At 39.1% G+C, this 27,270-nt stretch overlaps 1 protein-coding gene across 1 annotated transcript in view; it reads left to right on the forward strand.

The window, feature by feature from the left end:
• LOC121439087 (metaxin-2) overlaps positions 1 to 13,827 on the forward strand; it is a 51,619-nt gene extending 37,792 nt beyond the window's left edge. The window contains exons 5-10 of the mRNA XM_041639586.1: positions 4,385 to 4,461; positions 5,893 to 5,985; positions 6,440 to 6,478; positions 6,864 to 6,989; positions 7,954 to 8,030; positions 13,389 to 13,827. Coding sequence (XP_041495520.1) covers positions 4,385 to 4,461; positions 5,893 to 5,985; positions 6,440 to 6,478; positions 6,864 to 6,989; positions 7,954 to 8,030; positions 13,389 to 13,560 — 584 coding nt within the window. The 3' untranslated portion in view covers positions 13,561 to 13,827. The remainder of the gene's footprint in view (positions 1 to 4,384; positions 4,462 to 5,892; positions 5,986 to 6,439; positions 6,479 to 6,863; positions 6,990 to 7,953; positions 8,031 to 13,388) is intronic.
• The last annotated feature ends 13,443 nt before the right edge of the window (positions 13,828 to 27,270 follow it).

A 27,270-nucleotide genomic window follows, 5' to 3' on the forward strand; every position in this document is an offset into this window, starting at 1 on the left:
ATAGCCCAATCTTTCGGGGCAATCTTAACCCTGAGTGTCATGACCCTTTTCGTGGGAAATCAAACAACCCTTTCACAGAAAACACAGGTAATTTACATTACAATTCATAAAATAGCAAAATTGCAGTTATGAAGTAGAAACAAAAGTAATTTTATGGTTGGTGGTCATCACAACACGAAGAACTACTATATTAAAGGGTTGCAGTTTAGGAAGGTTGAGAAACCACTGTTATGCATTCAGTTTCTCAGCTGAGATTCTCTTATATGATTCTAGCTTGCGACAAGTTGACATAAAAACTAGCTGGTTCAGATGCTAATGTAAACTGTGGAATTCTGTTGAAATACATTGTATCTTCACTGTCTTTTTCTTTGTCATATAAGGAATTTGGTTTATACCTACTGTCTTAGGGTTTCTCTGGCTGTGAAGAGACTCCGTGACCATAGCAACTCTTATAAAGGGAAACATTTAATTGGGTGACTTAAGTTTCAGAGGTTTAGTCCATTGTCATCATGGTGGGACATGATGGCATGCAGGCATGGTGCTGGAGGCGCTGAGAAGGAGGTGCTTCTTGATCAGCAGGCAGCAGGAAGTTATCTGAGACACTGCACATGGCTTGAGCATATCTGAGACCTCAGAGCCCACACCACAGTGATACACTTTCTCCCTTTGAAGGCCATTCCAACACCGGCAAAACCACACTTCCTAATATTGCCATTCGCTATGAGCTTTTGGGGGCCAATTACATCCAAACTAACACACCTACTTATAAAATGATTAGTAATTTAACACTGAAGTTAGGATAAGTGGCAAGAAGTGATGTAGTTTGTCACGTATGTAAGTTATTGTGCTTATATAATTATGGATTAGCTTCATTTTACACATTTATTGCCATGTTCTCTGGCCTTTTTACTAAGACATTTATACTTAATCTTGTCTCAAATTAGTATTTCCTTTATCATGATTGGGAGTGATAAGTGCAAAATTTCCTTAAAAATCTGCCTACTTAAAATTATAATTTTTTTGAGTCAAGGGCTCACTGTTTTAGGGTTTCTATTGCTATGAAGAGACAGCATGACCATGGCAACTCTTATAAAGGAAAACTTTTATTGGGGCTGGCTTGCAATTTCAGAGATTTATCCATTATCATCATGGCAGGACATGGTGGCGTACCAGGCAGAGAGTTCTACATTTGGATATATAGGTAGCAGGAAGAGGCAGTGAGCTGCTAGGCTTGGCTTGCCCAGCTGAAACCTCAAAGCTCACCCCCAGGGACATTTTCATTCAAACCACCACACTCGCTGTATTTCTTTGGCTGTTCTGGCACTCTCTATGTAGACCAGGCTGGCCATGAACTCATAGAACCTGTCTCTGCCTTCTGAGTGCTGGGATTAAAAGAATGTGCCGCCGTACTCAGCTTGTAATGGGTTTCTGAAACAGAACATAGGACAGTTAGAAAACATTTTGGCTAATAGTTAGGAAGTCATTAATCCTGTTCCTTTGTCTGTTATTAACTGTTTCTCTTCTTTTAACTTTTTTACATGAGCTGCTCAGACAAAATGACATCTAAGTTTCTAGCTGACAGTCTCTGAATATACAGACTTACTTGACAATATGTTATTGCTTTCTTTAGAAAAAAAAAAAGAAAAATAGGGCTAGGGAGATGGTTCTCTATTTACAGTCCACGCATGAGGCCCAGTGTTCAGATCTTTAGCACACAAAAATCTGGGCATGCCAGTATCTGCCTGTGTTGGGAGCTGTGAACCCCCAGATCCTGAATTTCTTGTAAACAACTTGTTTTCCCCTGATCTGAGTGCCTACAGCTGCTCTGAGCATGAGACCTTCAGGAGTTCCTGATGGCAGGGGAATGGTTTCTGGTGCGTTTGGCTGGGGCGTGGCTATCTCTATATAAACTGCCCCCTGAACACAATAAAGGAGGCATTCTTGGGGCATTTGACTTCAAGGATGACCCATGTCTCAGTCTGTGAGTCTTTGTGTGTTTCAATCTCCAGCCCCTTGCCCAGCTCACGAACTGTATGGTGGTGCGCTACATGCCTGCAGTCCCAGAGCTAGGAAACAGAGACGTGCAGTCTACGTAATCCTTGAGCTCTAAGTCCAGTAAGAGACTCTGTTTCCAAAATCAAAGTAAGATGGAGACAGACTGATGGAAGAATGACAAAGGACACTAATGTCATATCAACTTCTGGCTGCCGCATACCCATACCTGCATGGGTGAATGCACCTGTACACATGTGTGCATGAGTGCGCGTACGCACGTGCACACACACACACAGATAAAAAATATGATCTGGAGTAACTTCTGTGTAAAATGAGAATCAGAACACACAGTTCTATTTGACGCAGAGAATTGTCTCTCTCTGTGCTGTTGCCTGATAGCTGCAGTAAAGACTGCACAGTGACTGTAGTTAACCTGGTGAGAAGGAAAGGATCACTCTTCATTGCTGCTTCATCTTACTCTATCTCTTTATTGAATGTATTTGCATATTCAGCTAACTAGCCACATTATTTCTATGCTTATTACCTACAATGCTTAATTTGTGTATGGGGGGAGTAGGTGTGGTGTATCACACGCAGAGGCCAGAAGTTAATATGTCTTTCTTTGTGGCTCTCCACCTTTTTGTTGGTTTATTTCCTTTTGAAATAAGATCTCTCTGAACCAGTAGTTCACCATTTGGCGAGACTAAGTAGCTAGTCCCCGGGATCTTTGTGTTTCTTTCATTTAGCGCTAAGAACAGAGCTCTTGTGTGAGAGTACATGCACACATGCACACGGAACTGGAGTTACCTCACACACATCAAATAAAATCTTAAATGTCATATCTCATATCTATATTTCATGTCTAGGCATGAAACAGTTTTTTTTTCAAAATCTCAGATGACCTGTATTTACTCTAATAAAGTTTTTTTTCCAAGTTAAAACCAAATAACAATATAACCTAATGTTTATCCAGTTTAGATTGTTTGTTTTTTGAGATTTATAAAGCAATAAAAGGAATGCACCATTGGTAGTAGGGAAATAAAAATGCATCTCTTGAGTGTTGTGTTCCCAAAGGCTCTCTTTTCTTTGTAGTGTTATCCCACAGATGCAGATGAAGCTTTTACTGGTGCCAGGCACCTCATCCATTACCCTCAGGCTGACTGAATTAGAAGTGAATAAAGGGAAAAGTAGTAGGCAGAGCCTGCTGTTAGTGTGAACTCTGCTTGAACTAAATCATCCTTTCACACTTGGAGTGGGCGAGCTTGCTATTCAGAGACTGTTTTCCTTTATCTCTCATAGTTATATTAAGCATTAATGTTTATTAAAATGGAATATTACTCTCTAATGTGGCATTTATTTAAAGACACCAGTTTCTTCTCTCTCTCTTTCCCTTACTCTCCTACTGGGGTGTGAACCCACAGCCTCATGTTGTTCAAGCACTGGAGCTATAAGTTGAGCTATGTCTCTTAGCGTTACCATTTCAAGAGCTTACTGTTCTGTTCTTTTCCTCTTGTGTGTTGGGAACATAACTCAAAGTAGAACACCCTCTAAGGTGGTACATTCTTTGAGTCCACGCAATTTGTTCATCATCACTACTCACTAAGAATACTGACTTCAATGGGTATCGGATTTAAAATTAGAAAGCATAAAAGAAAACATTTGAAGACTGCCTTTCCCAGCACTCAGGAGGCAGAGACAGGTGAATCTCTGGGCGTTTGAAACCAGCATGGTCTTCAAAGTGAGTTTCAGGTCAGCCAAGATTACACACACTGAGACCCTGTTTCAAAAAACAAACAAAAACAAAAATCCCACCACCGCCACCACAAACACTTTTCAGTATAGATTAGGTTTGTGTTGTGCAGTATAGATTAGGTTTGTGCTGTGCCCTGAAGAGAAATCCCAGTTGTTTTTCTTTGGAAGTTTTCAGTGATCTTGAACTAGTGTCCTGGCTTGGGCCATGTGATTTATTATTCATCTTATTTAGTGTTCTGAAATGAGAACGTGATGACTAGTTGATATATCTAGGCAAGAACTCTGAAAATGAATCTGCTTGTTCTTTCCCTCCCTCCTTTGTAGTAATTTGATTTCTGTGAGTTTTACTTTGGGGGCTGTGTTTGATCTTCAAATCCTGCCTCGGCCTCCTGAGTTCTGGGATTTCAGCATGTGCTGCTTATGCTTGGCTCTTTTATTTTAAAATTTATTGGCAATCATTGCTTAAAATTTGTAGACTTTAGCAGATGCTTATGGCTGTCATTTGGAAAATTACAATTTTATAACATTTCTTTATGAATAAAACAAACCTGAGTTTCTTGTTAACTTTTTTTTTTTTACTAGCACAAACTTTAATTTACTGAAACTGTTTTCTTACATATTTTCTCCTCCTCAACAGGAAAAGTACCTTTTATTCATGTGGGAAATCAAGTAGTGTCAGAACTTGGTCCTATAGTCCAGTTCGTTAAAGCCAAGGTAATGGAAAAAATAGAAAATGCATGTGACCATTTTCATTGATTTGAACCTAGCTTAATGAAATGCTAATGTAAATTATTAGAAAATATTTCTGAACTATAAGTTGGGTGCTGTTTCATAATATGAATCAATAGCAAAGATGTAGGTTGATTTTTTTTTTCTAATATAGGGAAATGAGAATTTCTGTCTTAAATGAACCTTTTAAGTTCTTAAGAACCTTGAGAAGGAAAATAGAGATAGGATATGTTTTTGAAGTCAAAAGTATTGAGTTTCTTACTTGGCAGTCAATAATTCTGTTCATTTGTTTAATTTGGATTTTAACCGTTAAGAAACACTGTTATTAGCCAGGCAGTGGTGGCGCACGCCTTTAATCCCAGCACTCAGGGCAGAGGCAGGCAGATCTCTGTGAGTTCGAGGCCAACCTGGTCTATGTTCCAGGACAGGAACCAAAGCTACAGAGAAAGTCTGTAAGAACAATAACAAAAAAGCAGCACTTTCATTCTTAGGGCAGCATTCTTGCAGACCTTTATATAGACAGAAAACCAGATCATACTATTATGTGTTATTTTATCCTTTAAAATGATTCCATATTAATGACTATACACAGATACATATCTTAAAAATGGTTGCATGGTTTTCTGTTGTGTTTTATGCATTATATAGTTTTTAAATGAGTATTTGGACATTGATCTTTTATATTGCTATTTATAAGTATTAAAATGAATTTTCTTTTGCAGAAAACTCTGTATACTTGTTTCATTAAGATAAATTCCTAAGGCAGGCGTGGTGATGCACACCTTTAATCCCAGCACTCTGAAGGCAGAGGCAAGCGGGTCTCTGTGAGTTTGAGGCCAGCTTGGTCTACAGAGTGAGTTCCAGACCAGCCGGGGCTACATGTTAAGACTCTGTCCCAAACAAAGCAAACAAAAAGATAAATTCCTGAAAGTGTTATTAGGATGCTTTGACATATATCTTTTAATAATTAGAACAGATCATCGCATTGAGCTAGGAGCTATTCTATGTCTCTTCATTGTTACTTTTGACTTTGTCTTTGTCCCCATATCGTTAGCTATTTTCCCCCATCTTTGCCCATTTTATAAGTAGCACATGTTTAACATTTATTTTGTTTTTAAGGTTTATGCCTGAAAAACACAAGGTTTACTACTAACCATTTTGTTTTCTCCTTTATGAAATAATTCATTCTGTAATTTTGTCTATTGAAAATACATCTTTTGTATTTCAAATTAAAACTACTTAGTGGTGACTGAATATTAGGTATACTTTTATACATAATAATTTTGTTTTAGAAAGCATTTTGGAAATTAATCCATTGGACATTTATATACTATATTACTTGTGATAGAAAGATAACTGAAAGATTTTTGTATTTTAATATGATGCTCTTTTAAAATTTTTTTAAATTCCCTTTAGGGCCATTCTCTTAGTGATGGGTTGGATGAAGTCCAAAAAGCAGAAATGAAAGCTTACATGGAATTAGTCAACAATATGCTGTTGACTGCAGAGGTATAAGATTATAATGCTTGAAATAAAATAGTCTTGTATAATTTGCATTCTCATATAAACTTTCCTTACAGTCTACTGTAAAGCCATTGAGAAGCTGGATTCAGGCTGGGGGTCATTATCTATAAACAAGTTTCCAGATATCTTCAGCTCTGCTGTTGCTCTTAGAAGCAGTGAGTCTTGTCTACTCACTGTTTCACGTTAGCCTTTTGCAGTTTACTTTAATAATACCCATACAATACTGCTGTACATATGTACAAACATATGTTCTGTACATAAGAAATGTTTTCTGTAAAGACTGCTGGTAAATTTGATAATTCTGTCCAGTGAATTAGCCAAGAAGGAAAAAGCTCATATATTTAATTGACAAAGTTGTCTTATTAGGAATTACTGTGGCAAGAAATAAGTTTGACCCTTTTCTTTTTGGTAGTTTCAGTGACTCTTGTTTTGTTCCTAGCTGTATCTCCAGTGGTGTGATGAAGCTACAGCCGGGGAGGTGAGTGGTTCTGCAGCATTTATCTTAATTAAAATTTAATGAGAAAACACTTCTGCTCAGAATCGCAAGTCCCTGCTCATAAATGAAACATTGTGGTTTATACCATTAGTGATACAGTTTTTCACTTACTTTAATTTTGCTTGCACATACATTTTAGGGAAGCCATGTGTCATTGTTTGATAGAACTGGTTGTAAAGTACATAAAAGTTTATATATTTTTAAAGGGAATGGTTTAAAATTTTAATTTTTTATGTTGTAAGCTATATATATTTTTTTCAAGATTGCTTTATGTATGCACTCCGAGGATACATTTTAGAATTCTGTTTGTAAAAATGCATTGTTTTCTAGGAAGGATTCTGTGTTTCACAAAGTTTTTTTGCTTTAGATCACTCATGCTAGGTATGGCTCCCCTTACCCTTGGCCCCTGAACCACATTTTGGCCTATCAGAAGCAGTGGGAAGTCAAACGTAAGATGAAAGCTATCGGATGGGGTAACAAGACTCTGGATCAGGTCAGTACAGATCAAAGTTAACAAAAGGATCTCTTCCTATGCATTAAAATGGCCTTAGTTTAAAGAATAATCTCAGTGTAATATTGTAACATAAACAGCAAAATACTTGATATACTTTCTCTCTCGTGACATAGTTATATTTCTCTTATGAAAGTTTCCTGTGCCTATGAGGCCTAAATGACAAGTAATTTCTGAGATCCTGTCACCTCAGACTTGCTCCTCTTCATTTGCAGAATATTTTCTAGATGTCTAAGTAATACTGTCCTCAAATGGGATCATATTTTGCCTGCTGTTCTATAACTTGATTTTTTTCTCCTCCTAAACAGCATATTATTGCAGTCTTTTGTCAATAAATAGATCTGCAGCATCAGATCTTAATAAAGCTTTATTAAGTACAGTACTTAACTGGCTTCACTTGAAGGGGGTTGTCTTAAGTTTACTAAAGTAACAAAAATATTTAAAAGTGTAATTTTCAAGGTCTTGAAGTTGAACATCAGTCATTTAAGCTAACTGGTGATTTTTTTTTTTCTCTCCCTGATTCCTAGCTAGACATCATACTGATGTGTGCTACAGGGGGTTAGCAAGTAACTGGATAGAGTGAGTGAGGTCAGTCTCCAGCACTTTCTAGTATGTCATTTTTATGGAGTAGACTCCCCTCACCCCTTAAAATATAAGCAAAATCATTGAATATATGGTCTCAGGAAAACATTGTTTAGAGAATTAAATTTTGAGAGAAAAACTTTTTGTTAAACAGTGATCTTTATCAGTAACTTAAATTGTATTTAATGGGTTTTCACTAATTCCCATTAATATCAAAAGCATTACTTATGTCATGTATAAGGTCTATGGTCTTAAAAATTTAAACTGAGTCTGTTTTTGTTATGAACTGGGATATAGAGTCTTACATACTTTTTATGGTTTTGCTAATTTGGCTACTTTTCTCTTTGGTTCACTGCCTGCATAGGTCTTAGAAGATGTGGACCAGTGCTGTCAAGCCCTTTCCCAAAGACTGGGAACACAACCTTACTTCTTCAATAAGCAGTAAGATGTTTTCTTCTTGTGGGAATGGCTTTGCTTGACATAGAGGTTTCAGATGTCTTTTATCACAGAGCTCTTATTCTTTTCAAGAAGGACATATAACTCTGCTCTTCTTGGTGGGGACAACTGTGCTGCTCTTCTTGTTACGGTACAGGAAAGGGTCCAGCCCCCTGTGGTCATGTCATTGATGTTGCAGCTTTCTGTCCACAGATTTTATTTTCAAGTAGCAAGATACATTACTATATATAGAGATATAAATATATAGTAATATATACTGTATATGGTAATATATATGGTAATGTGCATATAATGTATAGTATATATAATATATATATAAATATATAGAAAATACTTGTTTTTTAAAATTCATTTTTGTACTCATTAAACATTTATTCCCCTCTTGACTGTGAGGCACAGTGCTGCTTAACATAGAACTAAGATTTCTATAGTCTAGTCCTTGTCATTGAGTTTTCTTAAGATCAGTCATGTAAATCAGTCAGTTTTTGTATGATTTGACAAAGATTTTGATATAGTTTAAAGTGCTGTAAGAAGTACAAAATATTAAAATCTTAAACTTTCAAGTACAACAACACAAATATGCTGATAATATAGCTCCAATCTGTAGTATAAGATGCTTGAAGACCAGGAGAGTCATTAATAACAAGCAGAATACTGTCAGAAGGACAAGAACTGTTTATCCTTTTAAAATGAAAATATCATAAATACAGATATTAAGGAGTATAGATAAAATATATGCATATATGTAAATTGAGTAATGCATATTTTATTAACAAGAGTTTAAAATTTTAATGCTAATTACATTTTTAATTAATAAGATTCATTAAAAGGGCAAAGATTTTTCTTTATTAAAAATTATAACTAGGGAGGAGGTTTAAGACAGTGTTTCCTGTGTATCCCTGACTGTCCTGGAACTTATTCTGTAGACCAGACTGGTTTTTAACTCAGATCCAGCTACCTCAATCTCCTGAGTGCTGTGATTAAAGGCATGTATCATCACTGCCTGGCAAAAATAATAATTTTCGTATATTGAAAGTGATTGTTCAATTAGGTGATACAGTGTAGATGAGTTTAAATTAGTATTTTCATCTCAATGACTTTTTTTTTGGATTTTTCGAGACAGGGTTTCTCCGTAGCTTTTTTTGGTTCCTGTCCTGGAACTAGCTCTTGTAGACCAGGCTGGCCTCAAACTCACAGAGATCCGCCTGCCTCTGCCTCCCGAGTGCTGGGATTAAAGGCGTGCGCCACCACCGCCCGGCTTTCAATGACTTTCTTAAGGCTATTTTTTTTCTTGGCTTATTATTAGAAACACTGTATTTTAGGTTGATAATACTTTTTCATGTGTATGGTATGCATGCATGTGTATGCTCCCATATGTAAATGTGTATATGGCTGTACATGCATGGGTAGGTGTGTGCCTGTGGAAGCCTGAGGTTGATGTCAGGAACTTCCTAGATTGCTTTATTCTTTTGAAGAAGAGTCTGTAAGGTCTATTATCAAATCCAAAGCCTGTTGATAGGGCTGGTTCCTGCAGAGCCAGAAGAGGCCATTGGACCCATGGAGCTGGAGTGTAAGGACAATTACGAGCTGTGATGTGGGTGCTGGAAACCAAACCCAGGTCTTTTGAAAGAGCAGTCAGTGCTCTAAACCACATCTCTCCAGCTCCAATAATTAAAAAAAAAAAAATTATTCTATTCTATTTTAAATTCTGTGTATATGATTGGGTTTGTACATGTGAGGAGCCCAGAGTCCTGAGCTGGAGTTAATGGTGATTGTGAGCTATGACATGGGTGCTGGGGTCAAACACAAGTCCTCCCCGGGCTTCATTTGCTATGATTGCTACTCTTCATAGACATCATGTTCTGTAGCCATACCAACATACTTTATATTAAAAATGAATATGACAATTTAGAAATACTTCAACTATATCATTTTGTAACAGAAGTAATATAAAACTACATATATAACATATACATCTCAGGTTATATAAAATTATTTTAAAATTAAAAATTGGGACTTGTTAATCTCTGAAGCAAAAAGCCTACAGGATTCATCAGATCCTGGAAGTTACAGCTTTTACAACTATGTTGTCTTTCTGTTCTTTAGTCCCTAACGCAAAGACATATACGCAGATGTTAGTATTATGTAGTTCTTTTTATTTTTGGTATTGAATTCTTACTAGTGCTAAAGTTGAGAGGGGCTATGTTTCATTGTTTGAAGTGTAGTATTCTTGTTTACCAATGAGTGATTTTTGTTACACATACATATTACACATACATGGGCGGGCAGGAGAATAATTTTTAGTTAAAGTCCTTGTCAATGTGTTGATAACTATAGACCTTTTGGCATGTGATTTAGAGAAAAATTAAAGATACTACTTTTGTTAAGTTGTATTTAAACTTACAAAAGAAAATGAAATTTAGACAGTTGTAAAACAGAAGACCTGCTTTTGATATTTAATTGGTATTTAAGATATAAGCATTCAAAAATTTTACCTAATGTGATGCTTAGGCAAATAAATTTTTTTATTAATAATTAGATTGAAGAATATAATTTTGCCTATCTTTTTTATTTAATTTTTGGAGATGAGGCTATTACTGTATAGTTCTGGAATTTGCTATGTAGCTCAGGCTGACCTCAAACCTCTGCTCGCTGTTGCTTAGCCTCCCAAGTGCTAAGATTACAGGTGTATGCCACATGTCTGTCTGCCCTTCATTTAATCAGTATTAAATGGAAAGAATCTACATTTAGGAAAAGGTAACTTGTACTTTTATTTTGCTGTGGCAAAACTTTTTTAATTTTTCTGTGGCAGAAGTCAGTTTTTCATGAGACATGGTTTCTTAACTAGTAAGGTACTGGCTTAAGATACATAGGTTAGATTCTAATTAGAAGCCTTGAATTGTACCCTTGGCTCTCACGTATACTAAACAGTGACAGATTCTCTTTTCCTTTGTATCCTACTTTTACTTCCTAAAATTAAAACCAACTTTGGTTGTTACTTACCTACTGGAGATATTGAGAAAAAACTTTTAAAAGAAACCAAATGGAAAAGAGGAAAAAAGTTTTGTAACAAGAACAGTAATTGAGAAAAAAGACAGAAAGGGCCTTGAGTTTCATACTTTAGTAGCAGTGTAAAGCTCACTATTTCATGTGTATACAGGGATCATGTGTACTATGACACATGGGTGGAGCTTCTGGGAGTTGGTTCTTTCCTACAATGAGGGCCCAGGGATTGAGATTGTATTATCAGGAAGCCAGTGCCTTTACCTGCTGAGCCATCTCGATGGCTTGTGTAATTCAGTTGTTGTTGGTTTGTCCTTGTCTTTCATAAGAGCTGTAGGTTTTTCTGAATTGGTTGCTTATCTTTTTTCTTTTGGCATAATTTACATTTTGTAAAATTGGTACTTTTAAGAGCATGGTTTCGAGTTTTAAGAAATATATATATTGTTGCATAACCACAGTGTACTTTATTTTACAAAACTTAAATTATTTATGTATGTGTTGGTGGAGGGCATGCTACAGTACAGTGTGGAGGTCAGAGGACAACTTGGAGAAGCTGGTTTTCTCCTTCTACCATGTGAGTTCCTGGGATAGAGCTCAGGTCATCAAGCTGGGCAGCAAGTGCCTTACCCCTGCTGAGCCTTCTTTCCAGCCTCACAAGTACTTTTTAAAAGGAAGGAATTGTGGGAATTGATAATTTGTAAAAGTCAGAATCAGTTAACATGAGTCACTGAAATTTGTAAGGATTGCAGAGAATGCCTTTAATCTTAGTATTTGGGAGGTAGAGGCAGGTGGATTTGTGAGTTTGAGGATGAACTGATTTATATAGAAAATTCTGGGCCAGCCAGGACTATACAAGTAGACATTGTCTTAAATTTTATGGATTATAAAAGAATGTGTTTTGATAATGTATGTGCTTTGTTTGGTTCAGCTGTTGTATCCTACTTCCCAACTGTTTTCAAAAGCAACTTTAAGTAACTGTCTTATGTAACAGTTTTTGTATGCTTATTTTTATATATAAATTTATATCCATATATAACTCCATATATGAGTATATACTTTTAGCATTTGACATTTTGATCTCTTTAGAGTACTTCTGACCCACCTTAACTTGAGCACAGATTCACTGTTGACCTTATTCAGAGCCTTCATTTATTGATAAAAAATGCCCAGCTATATAAGAAGTGAGGGATGATTGACATAAATGTGTATTAAGAAAACCAGTCCCCACTTGTAAGATAGATATCTCTTTTTAAGACATATTAGGGATATAGGACAGTTAGTGTTTATATTACTCTAGTGAAGACCTTAACTCTGCATTTATCTCTTCGTGTTCTTGGCTCTTTGTAAGGATCTGCTTGTTATTGATTTCTTCATCTATGATGAAAAAATTATGGTGCTATTAAGTCCAAGGACTCTTCTTATTTAAAAAGAAATGCTACCCTTTGACTACCTACTTAAATGTGAGCACAGTGTACACATTTCCATTTCATTTTATTTTTAGACAGGAATTGGTGTATAACCCAAGATCACCTTCAATTTACAATGTTACTGACTAAGCCTGAGTACTGCAGTTAGAGGCAGGTGCCAGGTTGTACATCTCACACCCGACAGTGACTTACCTTCCTGCCTTCATGTACTCAGCCAACCCAGAGACTGCAGACACTGGGCTGAGGTCTAGTGCTATAAAGATTCGGGCAGTGCTTGCTGCTTTTAAAACTTACGGACCCTGGGGAGGGAAACAGTTCAGTGAGTGCAGCTTTAGTGTGGTATAAGACACATATCGCCTTTTTATTGACTCTTGTAATGGGCATGTGGAGAACCTGCTCTGTGTGTGTGTGTGTTTGCACACATGTGCAAGTGCACACGTTCACACTTGTTTTCCATGTCTTAGAATATCTTCTTTTTTAATCTCTAGCATAGTTTCTGCCACACTGGAAACATACTATATTTATTTTATGATTAAAATAATAACTTTAGGACTAGGGAGATGGCTCAGTGGTTAAGAGCACTAGCTGCTCTTCCAGAGGACCTGTGTTCATTTCCCAGCACCTACATGACAGCTCACAACCACCTGTAACTCCACTTCCAGGAGATTGGACACCCTCATACAGACATTCATGCAAGAACCAACGTTCATGAAATAAAAATAACTTAAAAATGAATGCAATTAATGTTATCTTTTTCATGTTCTGTAAATGAAAAAAATTTCCATCAAGTTGTGGTAGGATTTATTTCAGTGACTTTTTCTTTTCTAATTGATGAATAAAATGTTCTTTAAAAAAGAATGCTTTCTAATGTAAAAATGAGGTGCCTTAGCTTTTCTCATCATTATTTTTTTAGACCTACCGAACTTGATGCTTTGGTGTTTGGCCATTTATACACCATTCTCACCACACAGCTGACCAGTGATGAACTTTCTGAGAAGGTGAAAAACTATAGCAACCTCCTTGCATTCTGTAGAAGAATTGAACAGCACTATTTTGAAGATCGGGGTAAAGGCAGGTTGTCGTAGAGTTGTATGTCAATTAGTTATAAAAAAAAAATCTAACTTTTGAAATATGAATTACTTGAACAGTATAATAAAAGTTTCAGAATTTCAAAACCAAAACCACTTTTTTGAAACCTCAGAAATTTGCACAATGTCATATACATGTTCTTTGTGCTGTCTGTGTCTACCTTCATTTTGAGTTGTTTGATTTGTTACACTGTATTCTATATCTTGACATTTTATTTCTTTATGAGCATATAAAAATAAACCTCAAGCACTGTGGTTGTTTCATTTACTGTTTTTGGCTACTCACTGAACTCACGTGGAATAAACAGTTGTCTAAGCGCCTGCTGTGTGCAGTGAGACTACGGAGCACATGGGGACAGTGGCCCTGGGAAGTATTCTCTACCAGTGTGCCCAGAAAGCGGGGTGACTGTTGGCTGTCCGGTGAGGCACACATCGAACAGTCTTCATTCCTGAATTAAAGTGAAGTAATGTTTCGTTAGGGCAGGATAGATTGAAAGAACTATTTTATGAGGATGAGAACTTCTTGATTTTTTTTTTATTCTTTTATTTTGGTGAGGGGGTAGTTTTTATAGGAGTAGGGATGGGAATTCATATACAAAACTAAGGATTATCTATCTTCTTCCCTCATAGTAGTGGTGCTGTAAAGAAGGATATGTAAATCTGTTAACATGTCGAGAGTGATAGTTATTTGATACTACCTTCTTATTCTTTACCAGACATTTCCAACTCAGTTCGTTTCACAGAACACTTAATGTTAATCATCACCAGTTTACAAAAGAGGAAATGGAGTCACAATCTTCTAAAATATTCATGTATGTGTACAAATAGTTTAGTCATGTGCATCCCCCACTCCCTCTAGTACTTCCCCTTTCCCCACATATATCCCATCTCCCCATAACTTCCTGTCTTTAAAATAATAGAAAGTTTTTTTGCAACCTAAGTCAAATTACTCATGTTTGTGAGGTCATTCAGTGTGGGTTGTGGGTCAGCCTACCAATGGCTTCCCCCTCCCCAGAGAGAAGTCTCTCTCTCTCCCTTCCTCCTCAGTCATTGACTGCCATGGGCTTCTCAAGATGAGTGGGCCATTGGGAGGAGCCCTTCCCTGCTCCATGACCACATAGTCTTTCTTGCTTTGTTTGTATTTCATCTCCAAGCTAACACCTTTTTCCCTTTCTGCATAGGGTTTCTATGTAATCCTAGCTGTCCTGGAAATCACTCTGTAGACCAGACTGACCCTGAACTCAGATCTGCCTGTTTCTGCCTCCTGAATGCTTGGATTGAAGGTGTGTGTCACAACTGCCAGACTTCAGGCTAACACTTTCAAAGGGGAATTTAGCTTCACTTTTCTATTCCATAGAGTTCTGAGAGAGAGAGAGAGAGAGAGAGAGAGAGAGAGAGAGAGAGAGGGGGGGGGGGGAATAAAGTACTGGATTGCAGGTGTTTGCTGCCACTTGTTCTGTTTGTTTAAAGGTTTTAAAAATTTTGTATATGTGAATACTTCTCTGTGTGTACCAAGTGTATACCTGGTGCCTTCAGGGGCCAGATCCCCAGGAACTGAAGCTACAGACAGTTGTGAGCTCACTGTGTGTGCTAGAATCTGAACCTGGGAACAGCAAGTACTCTTAACTGCTGAGTTCAGCCCCTAAAGTGCTTATTTTAATTCGTTCAACAGCCAGGGTTGTGTAAAGTAAGTACTCGAAGAGAGTGGCGTGTGTATGTAAAATTTAGATCGAAGTAAATTGATAGTAACAGTTGAGTAGTTGCCTGGAGTGAGATTATTTATTTATTCATTTATTTGGTTTTTCAAGACAGGGTTTCTCTGTAGCTTTGGAGTCTGCCCTGGAACTCACTCACTGAGATCCACCTGCCCCTGCCTCCCGAGTGCTGGGATAAAGGTGTGCACCACCACCACCCAGCTCTGGAGTCAGATTTTTTATTCTTTGTGGACTGTATGTAGAGGGGCATTTTTTGAAGGGTAATGGGAAATTACTTTGATTCTAATGTTTATAAGGTATGTATGTTTATCAAACTGTATTTTATTGTATGTAAATTACAGCCCAATAAAGTTTGTTTAAATAAATTTGATAATTCCCCTGTCTCCCTTCCTTCTCCCCTTCCTCTTCTCTTCATCATAAGAAGCAGAGACTTTCATTTAAAAGTCACTAGCTTTGGGAAGTAGTCCAAGTTGGCCTTGAACTTGAACTCAGCTGGCCTCCTGCATTGAGATTTTTGGATTTTTGAGTACCGGTTTACATTTGGTTATTGTCTAGGTCCTGTATTTCCTCCTAGGTAAGGAAAGAGTCTGGTAAGTCAGCTCTATACTGACGTTATTCACTTTTCGTTGGGCTTTTACTCCATACCTGGCTGATAAGAGAGGTGATTCTTGTTTTGGATTCTGGTTAAATCTGACATCAGGCTTGGTTTCAGTCCCCTATTCTGTTTCCTTGTCTTTTGTTCCACTGTGCAGTTTTAAAGTGATTGGATGCTATACCCCACACTGCTTTAGCTAAGAGAGGTAAAACATTTTTTAGTTGTAGGAGTCGATACTTAGTCTCTGATTCTTGAGGCTCTGCTTATGGTCATATTCCTCTAGTCAAGTTATTTCATGCTTTGTTGGCACCGCTCCCTGTCTCTCCGTTTAGTCAGCAGCCACAGACTGGTCAGAAAGGTGGACCAGTGATGGGGGGAGTGAGACAGGTGTTAGTGGTGCGAGCTGTGCCATGCTAGAATGCATCCATAAAGGGTAAAATAGAGCTACTAGTCTGCCACATTCAGCTGATTAACTCCTTTCATGAACCCATTGACTTCACTTGGGACTTGAACTGTGAAGTACCAGAGGCCATGTGTGCATGCTTTTAATTCCAGCATCCAGGAGGCAGAGGCAGACAGATCTCTGTGAGTTCAAGGTCACAGAGTTTGTGTGACCTTGGTGTGTGCCAGGTCATCCAGGTTTGTTAGTGGTGTGTGTATGCACATATAATCTATGTACTACGTAAAGGGGGTTATTGAGGAGGCAAGGGAGCTTCCTCTGCAGTGCAGTCTCCTTACCCTTGCCTACCTAAGGACCACTGGTACTTGCTTGGTGTCCAGTGCTAACCAACAGGAGTAAAGTTGACGGCATCGTGTGGCTTTAGTTAGTGACCATTGCAAACAGCTTTCCTTTTCTCCAGCAGCAAATGTTAACTTTGCTTTGTGCATCATTGCAGTATTTCAGAACTCACCAGAGACTGTATGTAGCTCTCAAATGACCCATGTTACAGTGTCTAATACTTGGGTAAGAATTCCATTTTCTCATTTGTTATTTGGTCAGTCATCCATTTAATACATATTTAAATGCAGGCAGAAGTGAGTTGGGGGTTTCTTTTCTTTGAAGGTACTTAGGACTTAGTGTTAGGAGTAAAAACACCAGCACTGGGCCTGCAGAGGCACGTATCACTGCCACGGGCTTAATGAAGCCTCGAAGGATCAGCTGGACTGTTGGCAGACGCCTCATTTCCTGTGGTCGTCCCCCCACAAGTGAAGCAGCGCTTGCTTCCACAGTCTTCACAATCATCCCCCACTTGTTCTGCAGGCCTCACGTTGCTTTCTTCCCCTTGCATTAGTCAGGTTGAAGGATTCACGGTATTAATCACGAGTGAAGCTGTTATTTATCACCTGCTGGGTGAGAAATAATAATTTTGGCACGAGTGGGGCAGCAGGCCAGAGGTACCAAATTAAGTAAAACATCTAAACACTAGCAAGGATCATTTCTCTGATTAATGAATTGTTACAAAGGAAAAGTGCTACTCATTATCTGGTCTTACCCGTACAAAGTGGGCCCGGAAGAGAAAAGCGGACCAGCGTGCTCAGGCCAGTTTTTGTCTGTTTGATTACTTTTCCCTTCTGATTGTCTCTACAGAATTGTGCAGTCACACCATTGTTTTGGTTTTCTTTGTTACCAAAGCACAGAGACCTAGAAAAATAGCTTGTTTTAATATTATATTAGAAAATATTAAAATGGTGATTGAAACAAGTTTTTTCCACTGTGTATCTTTAGTTGGCCAAGACTTCTGTGTAAACAAGGCTAACCTTGACCTCATGGAATCTACTTACCTCTGCTGGGATGAGAGTTGTATACCACCACAACTGGCCTGAAATGATGATTTTTGTAACTTTTAAGATATTAAAATGATTTTTGAAATAGGAAAGGTAAATCACCTTTAGAATGTTTAGTGACCTCAGATGCGTATAAATCATCCCTTGCCCCATTCCTGGGGCTCAAACTTGGGACTTTCTGCATTATAGGCAAGGTCTCTCCCACTCAGCTATATCTTCAGCTTGCTTGTTTTGTCTTGACATGGACTCATAAAGTGCCCAGGATGGCCTTGAACTCACTGTGTAGTCCAGGCTGTATTTAAACTTACTACCTTCCTGTCTCACATCCTACATAACTGGGATTACAGGCATCTGCCACCAGGTCCAGTCAAGTAAAAATACCAGCATCTTCAGTATTTCTGCCGGGTGCTGTTGATGAAGGGCTTACTTCAAAAAGGGTCCGTTTTCATTTGTGGGTCTTTTTCTCTGACAATTTCAAAATAAGTTTGTTTCACTCTGATTCCTCAAGTTTTATTATATTTTATTGTGACATTAAGAACTTTGCCCCCCATTCATGATAGGAATAATAAGGATATTTATTCGTGGTAGAATAATAACCAGACTCATCCTGTCTTCAATAACTTAAACCAGATGAAATACATGGAATGGTGGATTCAGACGTGGGACAAGATAAAGGACAGTGAGCCTTGTCTGAAGAGAAGAGCATCTCCAGGCTACCCAAAGAAGATGAGAACCCAAGTGGAAGCCAGCAGTCTCCTTGGTAGAGAATTCAGTGGAGTGCTGAGGGAAGACACCTGCATAGGGAACTCTGGAGATCTAGGTCTTTAGTCTTCCAGTGTTGGCTCTGCTGTGCTTACAGAGAAAGCCCCTGGGGCCCGAGAACAGCTCTGATAGAAGGCTGCTCACGGTTTAGTCCCTGCTAGAGAGTAGAAAGGCCACCTACACACACGGCATCAAATAGATGGCTCAGAAGAATATTGCGTGCCTTAGTGCCCATGTGGAGGGTGAAGTCCTGAGTGAATCCTGAGTGAATGTGTATTACATATCAAGGACCCCAGTGCCTGAGGGTGGCAAAGTCTTCCCCAGGTCAGGTTAAGAGGAATGGCAAACACAGATGTTACTAGAGGTTAAGAGCTAAAACCAGTGTGTGCAGAAACTATTTCACCTTCCCAGACAGCTGCAACCCAAGACTGTTCCCCACACACCTTCTGCTGAGACTAGATGATTGGTTCAGCGAATGCTCCGACTTTCCCGGTTGTTATTGGCTCTCTCAGAGCCCACGGCCCAGCCACTCCCAACTTCTCTGTGTGTGTCTATTCCTTCCCTGGCATTCCAGGTCAGTACCAAAGCTGTGCAGGTCACTGCGGTTAGGGCCAAATCAGGCCTCTACTAAAGAGAAAAACTTTGAGAGAAAGGAATAGATCCTAAGTAACATTTTAAAACAAAGCGTTGAATTAGTTAAGAAACACAAAAATCTCTAGCACCCAATAATGTAAAAGTCACTGTCTGGAATTCAATGAGAAAAGGCAAGAAGTATAAGGAAAGCAGTAGAAAAATCAATTGGTAGAAGTAGGCCTAGAAATGGCTCTCGGAAAGAATGAGACAAAGGTGCACGCAGTGATCATACTCAGATGGTTAGGAAGGGAGACTGGGAGGGCTATTAACACATTCTAGACAGCGGGCTTTGAAAATGTGCTAAGGGCATATATATATATACACGTCTCCAGTGTGTGCATATATATATATATATATATATATATATATATATATATATATATATACACACACACACACACACACACACTCAGGATTGTATTGTTTGCTTTTCAGAAAATGCATTTCAACAAGTATTAAAAGTATTGAAAAATAGCATTTTCAAATGAGAAGAAAATAATCTTACATGACAGATTGAGTTGCTAAACGTTATTGTTGCATTAGAAATTATCTTGTGATGTTTATAGTCTTAGGTTTGTGTGTGTGTGTAGGTAGGAATAAACAATTTCCTTTTTGGGATTTTTGTCAAAGGTTTATAATGTATCTGATAATTACTGTAGGTTAATAACACATTTCTACTTTCTTTAATAGTAGTTAAAGAACATCTCCAGGAATACCTAATCTGAATACAATGTATCAAATGAGAAATTCACTCCTGAAATAGTTGAGGAAAAAGGGTGACTTTATTTTAAGCTACTTTGACAATGATTAATAAGGAGGATTATATATAGCACTTAAAGTAACTAACTTTTAAAAATAAATCGAAAGCATCTTTAATAGAAGGGTAGTCAAGGGTATCTGTACTTGGTCTCCCGTTACACTGCCAGGTTGGAAATCACAAATATGAAAGTCATCACTGACAACTCAGCCAGCACTTCCAAAAGCTGGAAATTGAACTGCCGTGTGATCCATTTCTGCCTTTCTGAGGTGTATCACCGAAGGAATCCAAGTCAGGCTATAATAGAGATACCACACATCTGTGTTTGCTACCGCACTCTTAGCAAGGACCAAGTTACAGAACCATCCAGGGAGGCGTGGCAAACATATAATGGAGGATTACTGTAAATCAGCTGTAAACAAGGAAAAAATTATGTTGCTTGTGAAAAATGAATTGAACTGGAGATCATCCAGTTAAAATAAGCCAGACTCAGAAGACAAATAAATACCTGTGGGGTGTTGGGGGGAGGGTGTGAAAAATAGAAGGGGGACTTTTAGGGAAAGGACGGGAATCAGAGTGGGATTGAGCGGGAAATGAAAGATTAATAAGGCCAAAGCGCTGCAGCTGCAAGATTGGAAATGTAATAGTCGTGCCCATTATTTTATTTGTTGAATTTTGAAGGACAGGCAAAACCAGACAAGTCTCAATCTCTACATGTAGATAAGAAGATAAGACAAAAATGGGGCCGGGGCCAGGGCCAGGGATATAGCTCAGTGGTAGAGTTCATCTAGGCGTGCCTCGGACCCTGAGCTTGATTCCCAGCACCAATGAATGGATGAATGAATGAATGAAAGAATGAAAATCATTTTTTTGTATGTTTTTCAAAACAGGGTTTCTCTGTGTAACAGCACTGACTGTCCTAAAACCACCCATAACCAAGGGATTTAAACAAACAAACATGGCGGTCATTAGCTTAAGCTTGTGTAGCAAAGAACCTGAGTTAGGAAGATGTAAAGAAAAAGGACACAGAGAGGCCAGTTTTGAGAAAATTCTGAATGGAAAAGCTAACAGAGACAATAGGTCATTGGATGTGATGAAGTAAAGTGGGCCCAGAGCCTCAGTGTTAGAAAACGGAACGGCATTCTGGAGAGATTAGGAGTTGGGAGACCAGCTTTGGGTGTGTTGAGATGGACATGCAATGGGAAGTCTCCACTAGACAGTTTTAAACAGCATTGATTTCCATAGTCTAAGAAAACTGCCCAGGATTCTTTGGCAACATAAGAGATATTCAGTGGCCATGTAGTTGGTATATTAAGGCGGTAAGAGAACAAAAGGTCTAGAAACAGAGCCTTGACCATGCTCATTTTACAACAAGTAAATTGAACTTGTCAGAATAAGATCCCAGGGTGTTGCTGGCCACATCTTCCAGACTCCTTAAACGTAATTTCCCTAAATCTATCACGCTCGTTTTTCTTCTAAATTTATTGTTAGCATATGTATGCTCTGTTTTTCCCATCTTGCTGTTAGTTGAAAGAGTAGCAGGTCATCACAAATGACAAATGATGGAAATTTTGTTAACTGCCTTAAAAAAATACTGTTAATTGAACTCAGTTCTCTATGTGTGCCAGACAGACATCCTACTATCTAGCTACAGCCTGTCCCCATCACCTGTTATTTTCAATTGTGTTTAATTTCTGGACATGTTGACGCACCACCAACACAGCTTTGATGGCTTTGGATCCCAAAAGAACTGGTCTTATATGTGATGTTTGTTTTTAGAATACTTAAGTTTTTTTAAATTAAATTTGTTGACAATTTTATACATATATAGTGAGTTGCTTATTCTTTTTTGTATTTTTATAAAATCTATTAAGAATATAATTGCATCACTTCCCCCTTCCATTTCTTCCCTCCAGACCCTCCTAGTCTCCCTCCGTCTCCTTCCGTGTTCCATTCTCAAGTCCATAGCCTCTTCTCATCCCTTCTCTAACCTCTCTCCCGTCCTCGTTATCTTGTTTCTTCCCTAAAGATTCCCCGCTTTTTTTTTATTTACATCCCTGTCTTCTTAGTTTGTTTTCTGACCCTCTGCTTTTAACCAGGATGTTCTGGGTGTCTGAAACCATCCTTTGGAGCCTGGTGGGCTGTTCTACAACTGAAAGCAATGATTGTCCCTCCCCTAGAATCCATCAGTTGCCAGTAGTTTATTAGGGAGGGGTAGGACCGCACGAGCCTCTCCCCATCATGATTACCTGTTTGACAGGCTAGTCTGGCGCAGGTCCAGTGTAGACAGATTATGCTGCTGTGTGATCATGCTTTGCAATGACTGTATTGTGCTCAGAGATTCTTCTCCCTGTCTATTGGCTCTTACATTCCGTCCTCCCTCTTCCCCAGTGTTCCCTGAGCAGTTCTGTAGAGCAGGTGGTAAAAATGTCCTGTTCAGGGCTGAGCACTGTGCCGTAATTTATTCTAAGCATGCTGAACACCCACGAAGTGTTTGCATTTGCTGCCATATTCGCTGTGTCAAGAGCTGGGGGGGCCAGGTTCGTTTTAGAACTTATTTTTGAATTAAGACTAGAGACTTGGACCAATCTTCGAAATTCATATTTGGAAGCTTTTAATGTTCAGTGGTGGAGGAGGAGAATAAAATGCCACACATCTTCATCTAGGGAGATACATTTGTCCATCTAAATTTTATAGGAAAGTAAATTCAACCTGTTTCAGATTAATTTACCCTCCATCCATAAAAATGATTGTGTGGAATGTATTTGGTGTCCATACAGATTCCTTTGGGACAGTCTTTAATTCTTAGTTAGCTACCTCTATCACTCCCTTTCCCACCCTGATAGAGATGGAGACCAATAATGTGGGAGGAGAAAGGCTTGGCTTTGTTTGCTTTGAATGTCTGTATTTAAAAGGAAAATAGAGGTATTCCTTAAAAGGAAAAATAAAACTTGCAATCTCAATAGTTTAAATGTATTTACAACTCAAAACTATTTAGTGTGTGTGTACATGCGCTCATGTGTGTGTGCACGGGAGTGCACAGATGTGACGCACATCAAGATGAAAATTCTGTTGACATATTCCCGGAACTACAGTGGCCTGCAGAGGTGCTCCCTCGTCATGGTGCTTCAAAGGAAAGAACCAGGTCTCTAGTAATAGCAAACCCTTAAAATGAATGGCATCTGCTAGGTGCAGCCGCAGCCTGCTCTGCTTACAGCTGGTGATAGCAAATACGCCCCGTACCTTCCCTTCCCGAGGAACAAAATGCGGGTCATTTCGAAGGCATTTGGCACAGCAGTCAAGCAGGGCCAACAAGCTTTCCCCTTTATCAAAATATATTCATTCCAGTTTTCAAATTGCTGTTTTTGAGTCCTAAATCTCTACTCGCACTAATTTCTGCGGGTCAGACTCTGACCCTGATTGGAGCGAAATCTGGAGTCAGATATCCACAGCGGAACGCTTCCACGTCCCCGCGCGTCAGAAGCCATATTGCTGCAAATGCCTCACACACCTAGGAGTGCGGCTTGTGGAACTGATGAGGTGAGAGCGCTGCACCGCGGCGCGGGCCCGGTAATCACAGGGCTGAGGAAACACATACATCATCTGCCACCTAGGTTGGCATTTCAAGTAAAAAACCTTCACACTGTGTAAGGTGTTGGACAAATGATGGCCATATGCATGTTTGTCTGCGTGCAGATGGCTCTGTGTTCCCAGAAAGGAGAAAGCTGAGCTCGGCTCTTTTTGCAGACAGTTTAATATTGGTGACACAGTTTATGTCCTCCGCAAAAACAATAATGGAACGGAAGGTGACATAAATTATTTGCAAATCGTTTGACATATGCAGGGCATTGTCCTTGCAATAATCACCATCAGTCTGTCAGTTGAAGATATGAACCATGCCACTGCCATTTTATATCACTGTGTTAAAGCTTTCACAAGCCGTGATTTTACAGATTTGTTCTTTGCAGATCCACGGCAACACCAATCATAGCGGATTGTGTTTAGGCATGTAGTGTATCATGCGCATTGCTTAGATAAAAACAAAAGCACACATTCCATGCAATGGGGGTCTTGAGGCAGTCTTTTCCATTTCCTATCGCTGTGAGGGGGTGCCCAAATTAGTCCCCGCTCCTCCATCGATACCATCACTCGACTTTAGTTCATTTCTCAGGTCAGTGAGGTTATTTATGGTAATGTTAACTTCCTATTTACCAAGTGCTCCAGAATGCACAGAATTGAAAATGGTGCATCGTGAGGATATTTCTTAACTCTATTTTCTAATAAATTGACAAAGTTGGTATGCAAATATCCAATGATTGTGTCATAACCCCCATTTAGTTTCGTTTGTGGCGTCACCTGTGGCGTCACTGCGTATGTTCTCAGCCTATGACTGTGACTGTGAATAGTGATTAAACAGCAGACTGTGTTGTCCTTGTTTCTGTTGTATGAACTTAATGCCATATGGCATGTTTTACTTATTGAGCGGTTGATGCCAATCGGTGTTGAGAACTGCATTTTGCAGTGTAACCATACGGAGCAAATGTTTGAAGTGCATCTGAGCCATTGCTGTATCACACACATTTGGACCGGTTGATAAATGACCTTTGGAGAGAGTTTCTCAATTTCCCAGAGTTTATAAGAAAACTATAAATTCTAAAACATGGCATTCAGAGCTCAAGTACAAAATTTTCAAGAGAAATATGATTTGTTTTATTTGGCAAAGTTACTTCCACTCTGTTATGTCAACAAAGCTGCATCTGCTGTCTCTCATTACGTGGCCCTTAGAAAAGATCTATTGCATTTCCATCTTTGAAATAATATTTATTCGTATGGCAGGTAGCCACAGTCAGTATGCTATCATAATTATCGCCATCCTGATAAGTGCACTGAGACATGTATTTACAGACATATTATTTTAACCTATCTTAAATGGTGCATTTAAATGATACATCAGGGGATTTGACATTGAGTTCAGATGATTTCAGAAAATCTTTACAGTAGCATTAAATTGGGATACTTAGCACTCAGGAAAAATTTAAACCAAAAATTTAAGCTTGATGAAGATGCCAATACAATCAAACATTATACTGAAAGGATAGAATTTTTATTTCTTCCAACAAACTTGAGTCATTGTTTTGTGCGGGACTGCCAGGTTGCTGGCTGCAGGGCTGCGCTTCTGAGCGTACCTTCTAGCTTGCTTGTCCAGCGGATGCCTGGCAAGCGCCTCCAGTCCCACAAGCCCCTTCTAAACATGTCCTTGCGTTATGTCCCCCAACTCAGCCATCTTACCACCTACTCCACTGTTCCTTTCTGGCCCGGAACCGTCATGCTCATTTCTGTTATGAGACATAGTTATGCCGTAGTCAGTTCTTTATCATTTTCATTTGTCTGCTAGGTCTTTGAGACCATGTTGGGTACCAGATGCTCAGTCAGTACTTTTCAGCGACTTGTTCTTCTGCTCAGCATTGTCCTGTGATGTCAGCAGTGGCCGTGAAGTCACCACCTCATCCTCATTCCCCTGTTCCCTCCCTGCTTCAGACCCTATCATCCCTCTGCTTACTCAACAGTCCTTCCTTCCAGAAGGAGGTGCCTGTTCTGCCCTGGCCTAGTTGAGCACTTGCTTCCTCAAGGCCTGAGTGTTTCTTCTTCCTGCTCCAGGGGACTCCTGGGCCTCTCAAATGTTCTTATTTTTTCTCACCAGCAGGAATTGCCAATATTATTTTCATGCTATCCATTGTGGGGGTTTTCTTTTTAACTTTAGTTGTGATTCTTTTATTTTGTTTGAGACAGGGTCCCTCTATGTAGCCCTGACTGTCCTGGGACTTAGTAGGCCAGGCTGGCCTCGAACTTACAGACACCTACTTGCTTTTGCCTGCCATGTTTTGGGATTAAAGGTGTGCGCCACTCTGTTCCACTGTCACTTGTAATCTTAAGGCTGTGGCTCTCACAAACTCTGACCTCTTAACATCTACTTGTAGGTCTCACATGTTCAGGTCTAGATTTCTCTTTTTCTGTCAATTGTTTACACATAGTAAATACTTTAAAAACCATTATGAAAAAAAGTCAACATACCCAGCCGTACAGAGGGTGGTATAATGAGTTAGCTCCCTGACCTCATTACCACCTTGCTTTAGCAATAATGGCTCTGAGGACAATCTTACTTCTTCAAGACAACTATTCCCCTGTGCTCCTTTGATTTGAATAAGATATGAGATAATAAACATCATATTCAAATTAAGAATGTACTTAACAAATCTCTTAAAGCCTTAAGAAATACCATCATGATGGCAAAATTGCCTTACTCTCTTTTAATATGTAATCAAAGTTCAGGTTTCTTGGTTGTTTCATAACTGTAGTTTTGAAATTGTATTTGTTCAGGCTGAGTGTGGTGGCAAGGCAAGCTTGTTCTATATTGAATTTCAAGATAACCAGAGTTATATAGAGGAAGGAAGGAAGGAAGGAAGGAAAGAAGGAAGGAAGGAAAGACTGATTTATATTTGTTCAAATAAAATACAAATAAGGTCCATACCATTCTATTGTGGTGTGGGAGAATTGTCTGTATTCTGTCAATCATGTTATAAATAAATGCTGATTGGCCAGGCAGGAAGTATAGGCGGGTCAACCAGACAGGAAGTAAAGGTGGGGCGATGAGAGGCAGAAGCTGGAGGATCTCTGTGAGTTCAAGGCCAGCCTGGTCTACAAAATGAGTTCTAGGACAGCCAGGGCTGTTTGTTATACAGAGAAACCCTGGCTCAAAGTGTTTTTGGTTCAGTCCTTGTTTATATCATCCCCAAGAGAATCAGAATCGTACCACTTTTGCCCAGGAAGAGTTTCTTCAGTTTCTGAGTCTTTTTGACTGAGTGTTCTTTGGTAACCTTTATTGAAGTAGTAAGGGCGGCAGGGCTGCGTTCTCAGCACCCCCGGCCGCCTGCCCGGCTAGCTTATGCCCAAAATAATTACACAGACACTGTATTCTTTTAATCACTGCTTGGCCCTTTAGCCCTAGCCCTTACTGGCTAATTCTCACATCCCGATCAACCCATCTCTAATAATCTGTGAGAACCGGTCTTACCGGGAAGATTCTAGCCTAGTCCATCCTGGGTCGGAGCTTCATGCCGGGAGCGGGGCATGGCGTCTCTCTCAGGCGTCTGCTCCTGAGAGGAAAGCTGTCGAGACTCTGACCTCACTTCCTCTTCCTCCCAGTGTTCTGTCCTGTTTTCTCCTCCCACCTATCCTCTAACCAATAAAATGGGCCAGGGCAGTGCCTTTATTAGCCAATGACCTTCCTCCATCACTTTATTATGGCCATTCTTGCTTATTTCTTCCCCAGACCTGGTACGTGGATCCTGAAAAGCTGTGGGTCTTTTTAGTGGAGGATGCTGTGTTCAGAACAGCCTGGACATGACCTAACTAGGGGTGGTGAGAAAAGGAATGAAGGACAGACAGATGCACATCTCGAA

This window comes from Microtus oregoni, unplaced genomic scaffold, assembly GCF_018167655.1.
Source record: "Microtus oregoni isolate MIOR12 unplaced genomic scaffold, Mior012 000060F_001, whole genome shotgun sequence".
Classification (NCBI taxonomy): Eukaryota; Metazoa; Chordata; class Mammalia; order Rodentia; family Cricetidae; genus Microtus; species Microtus oregoni.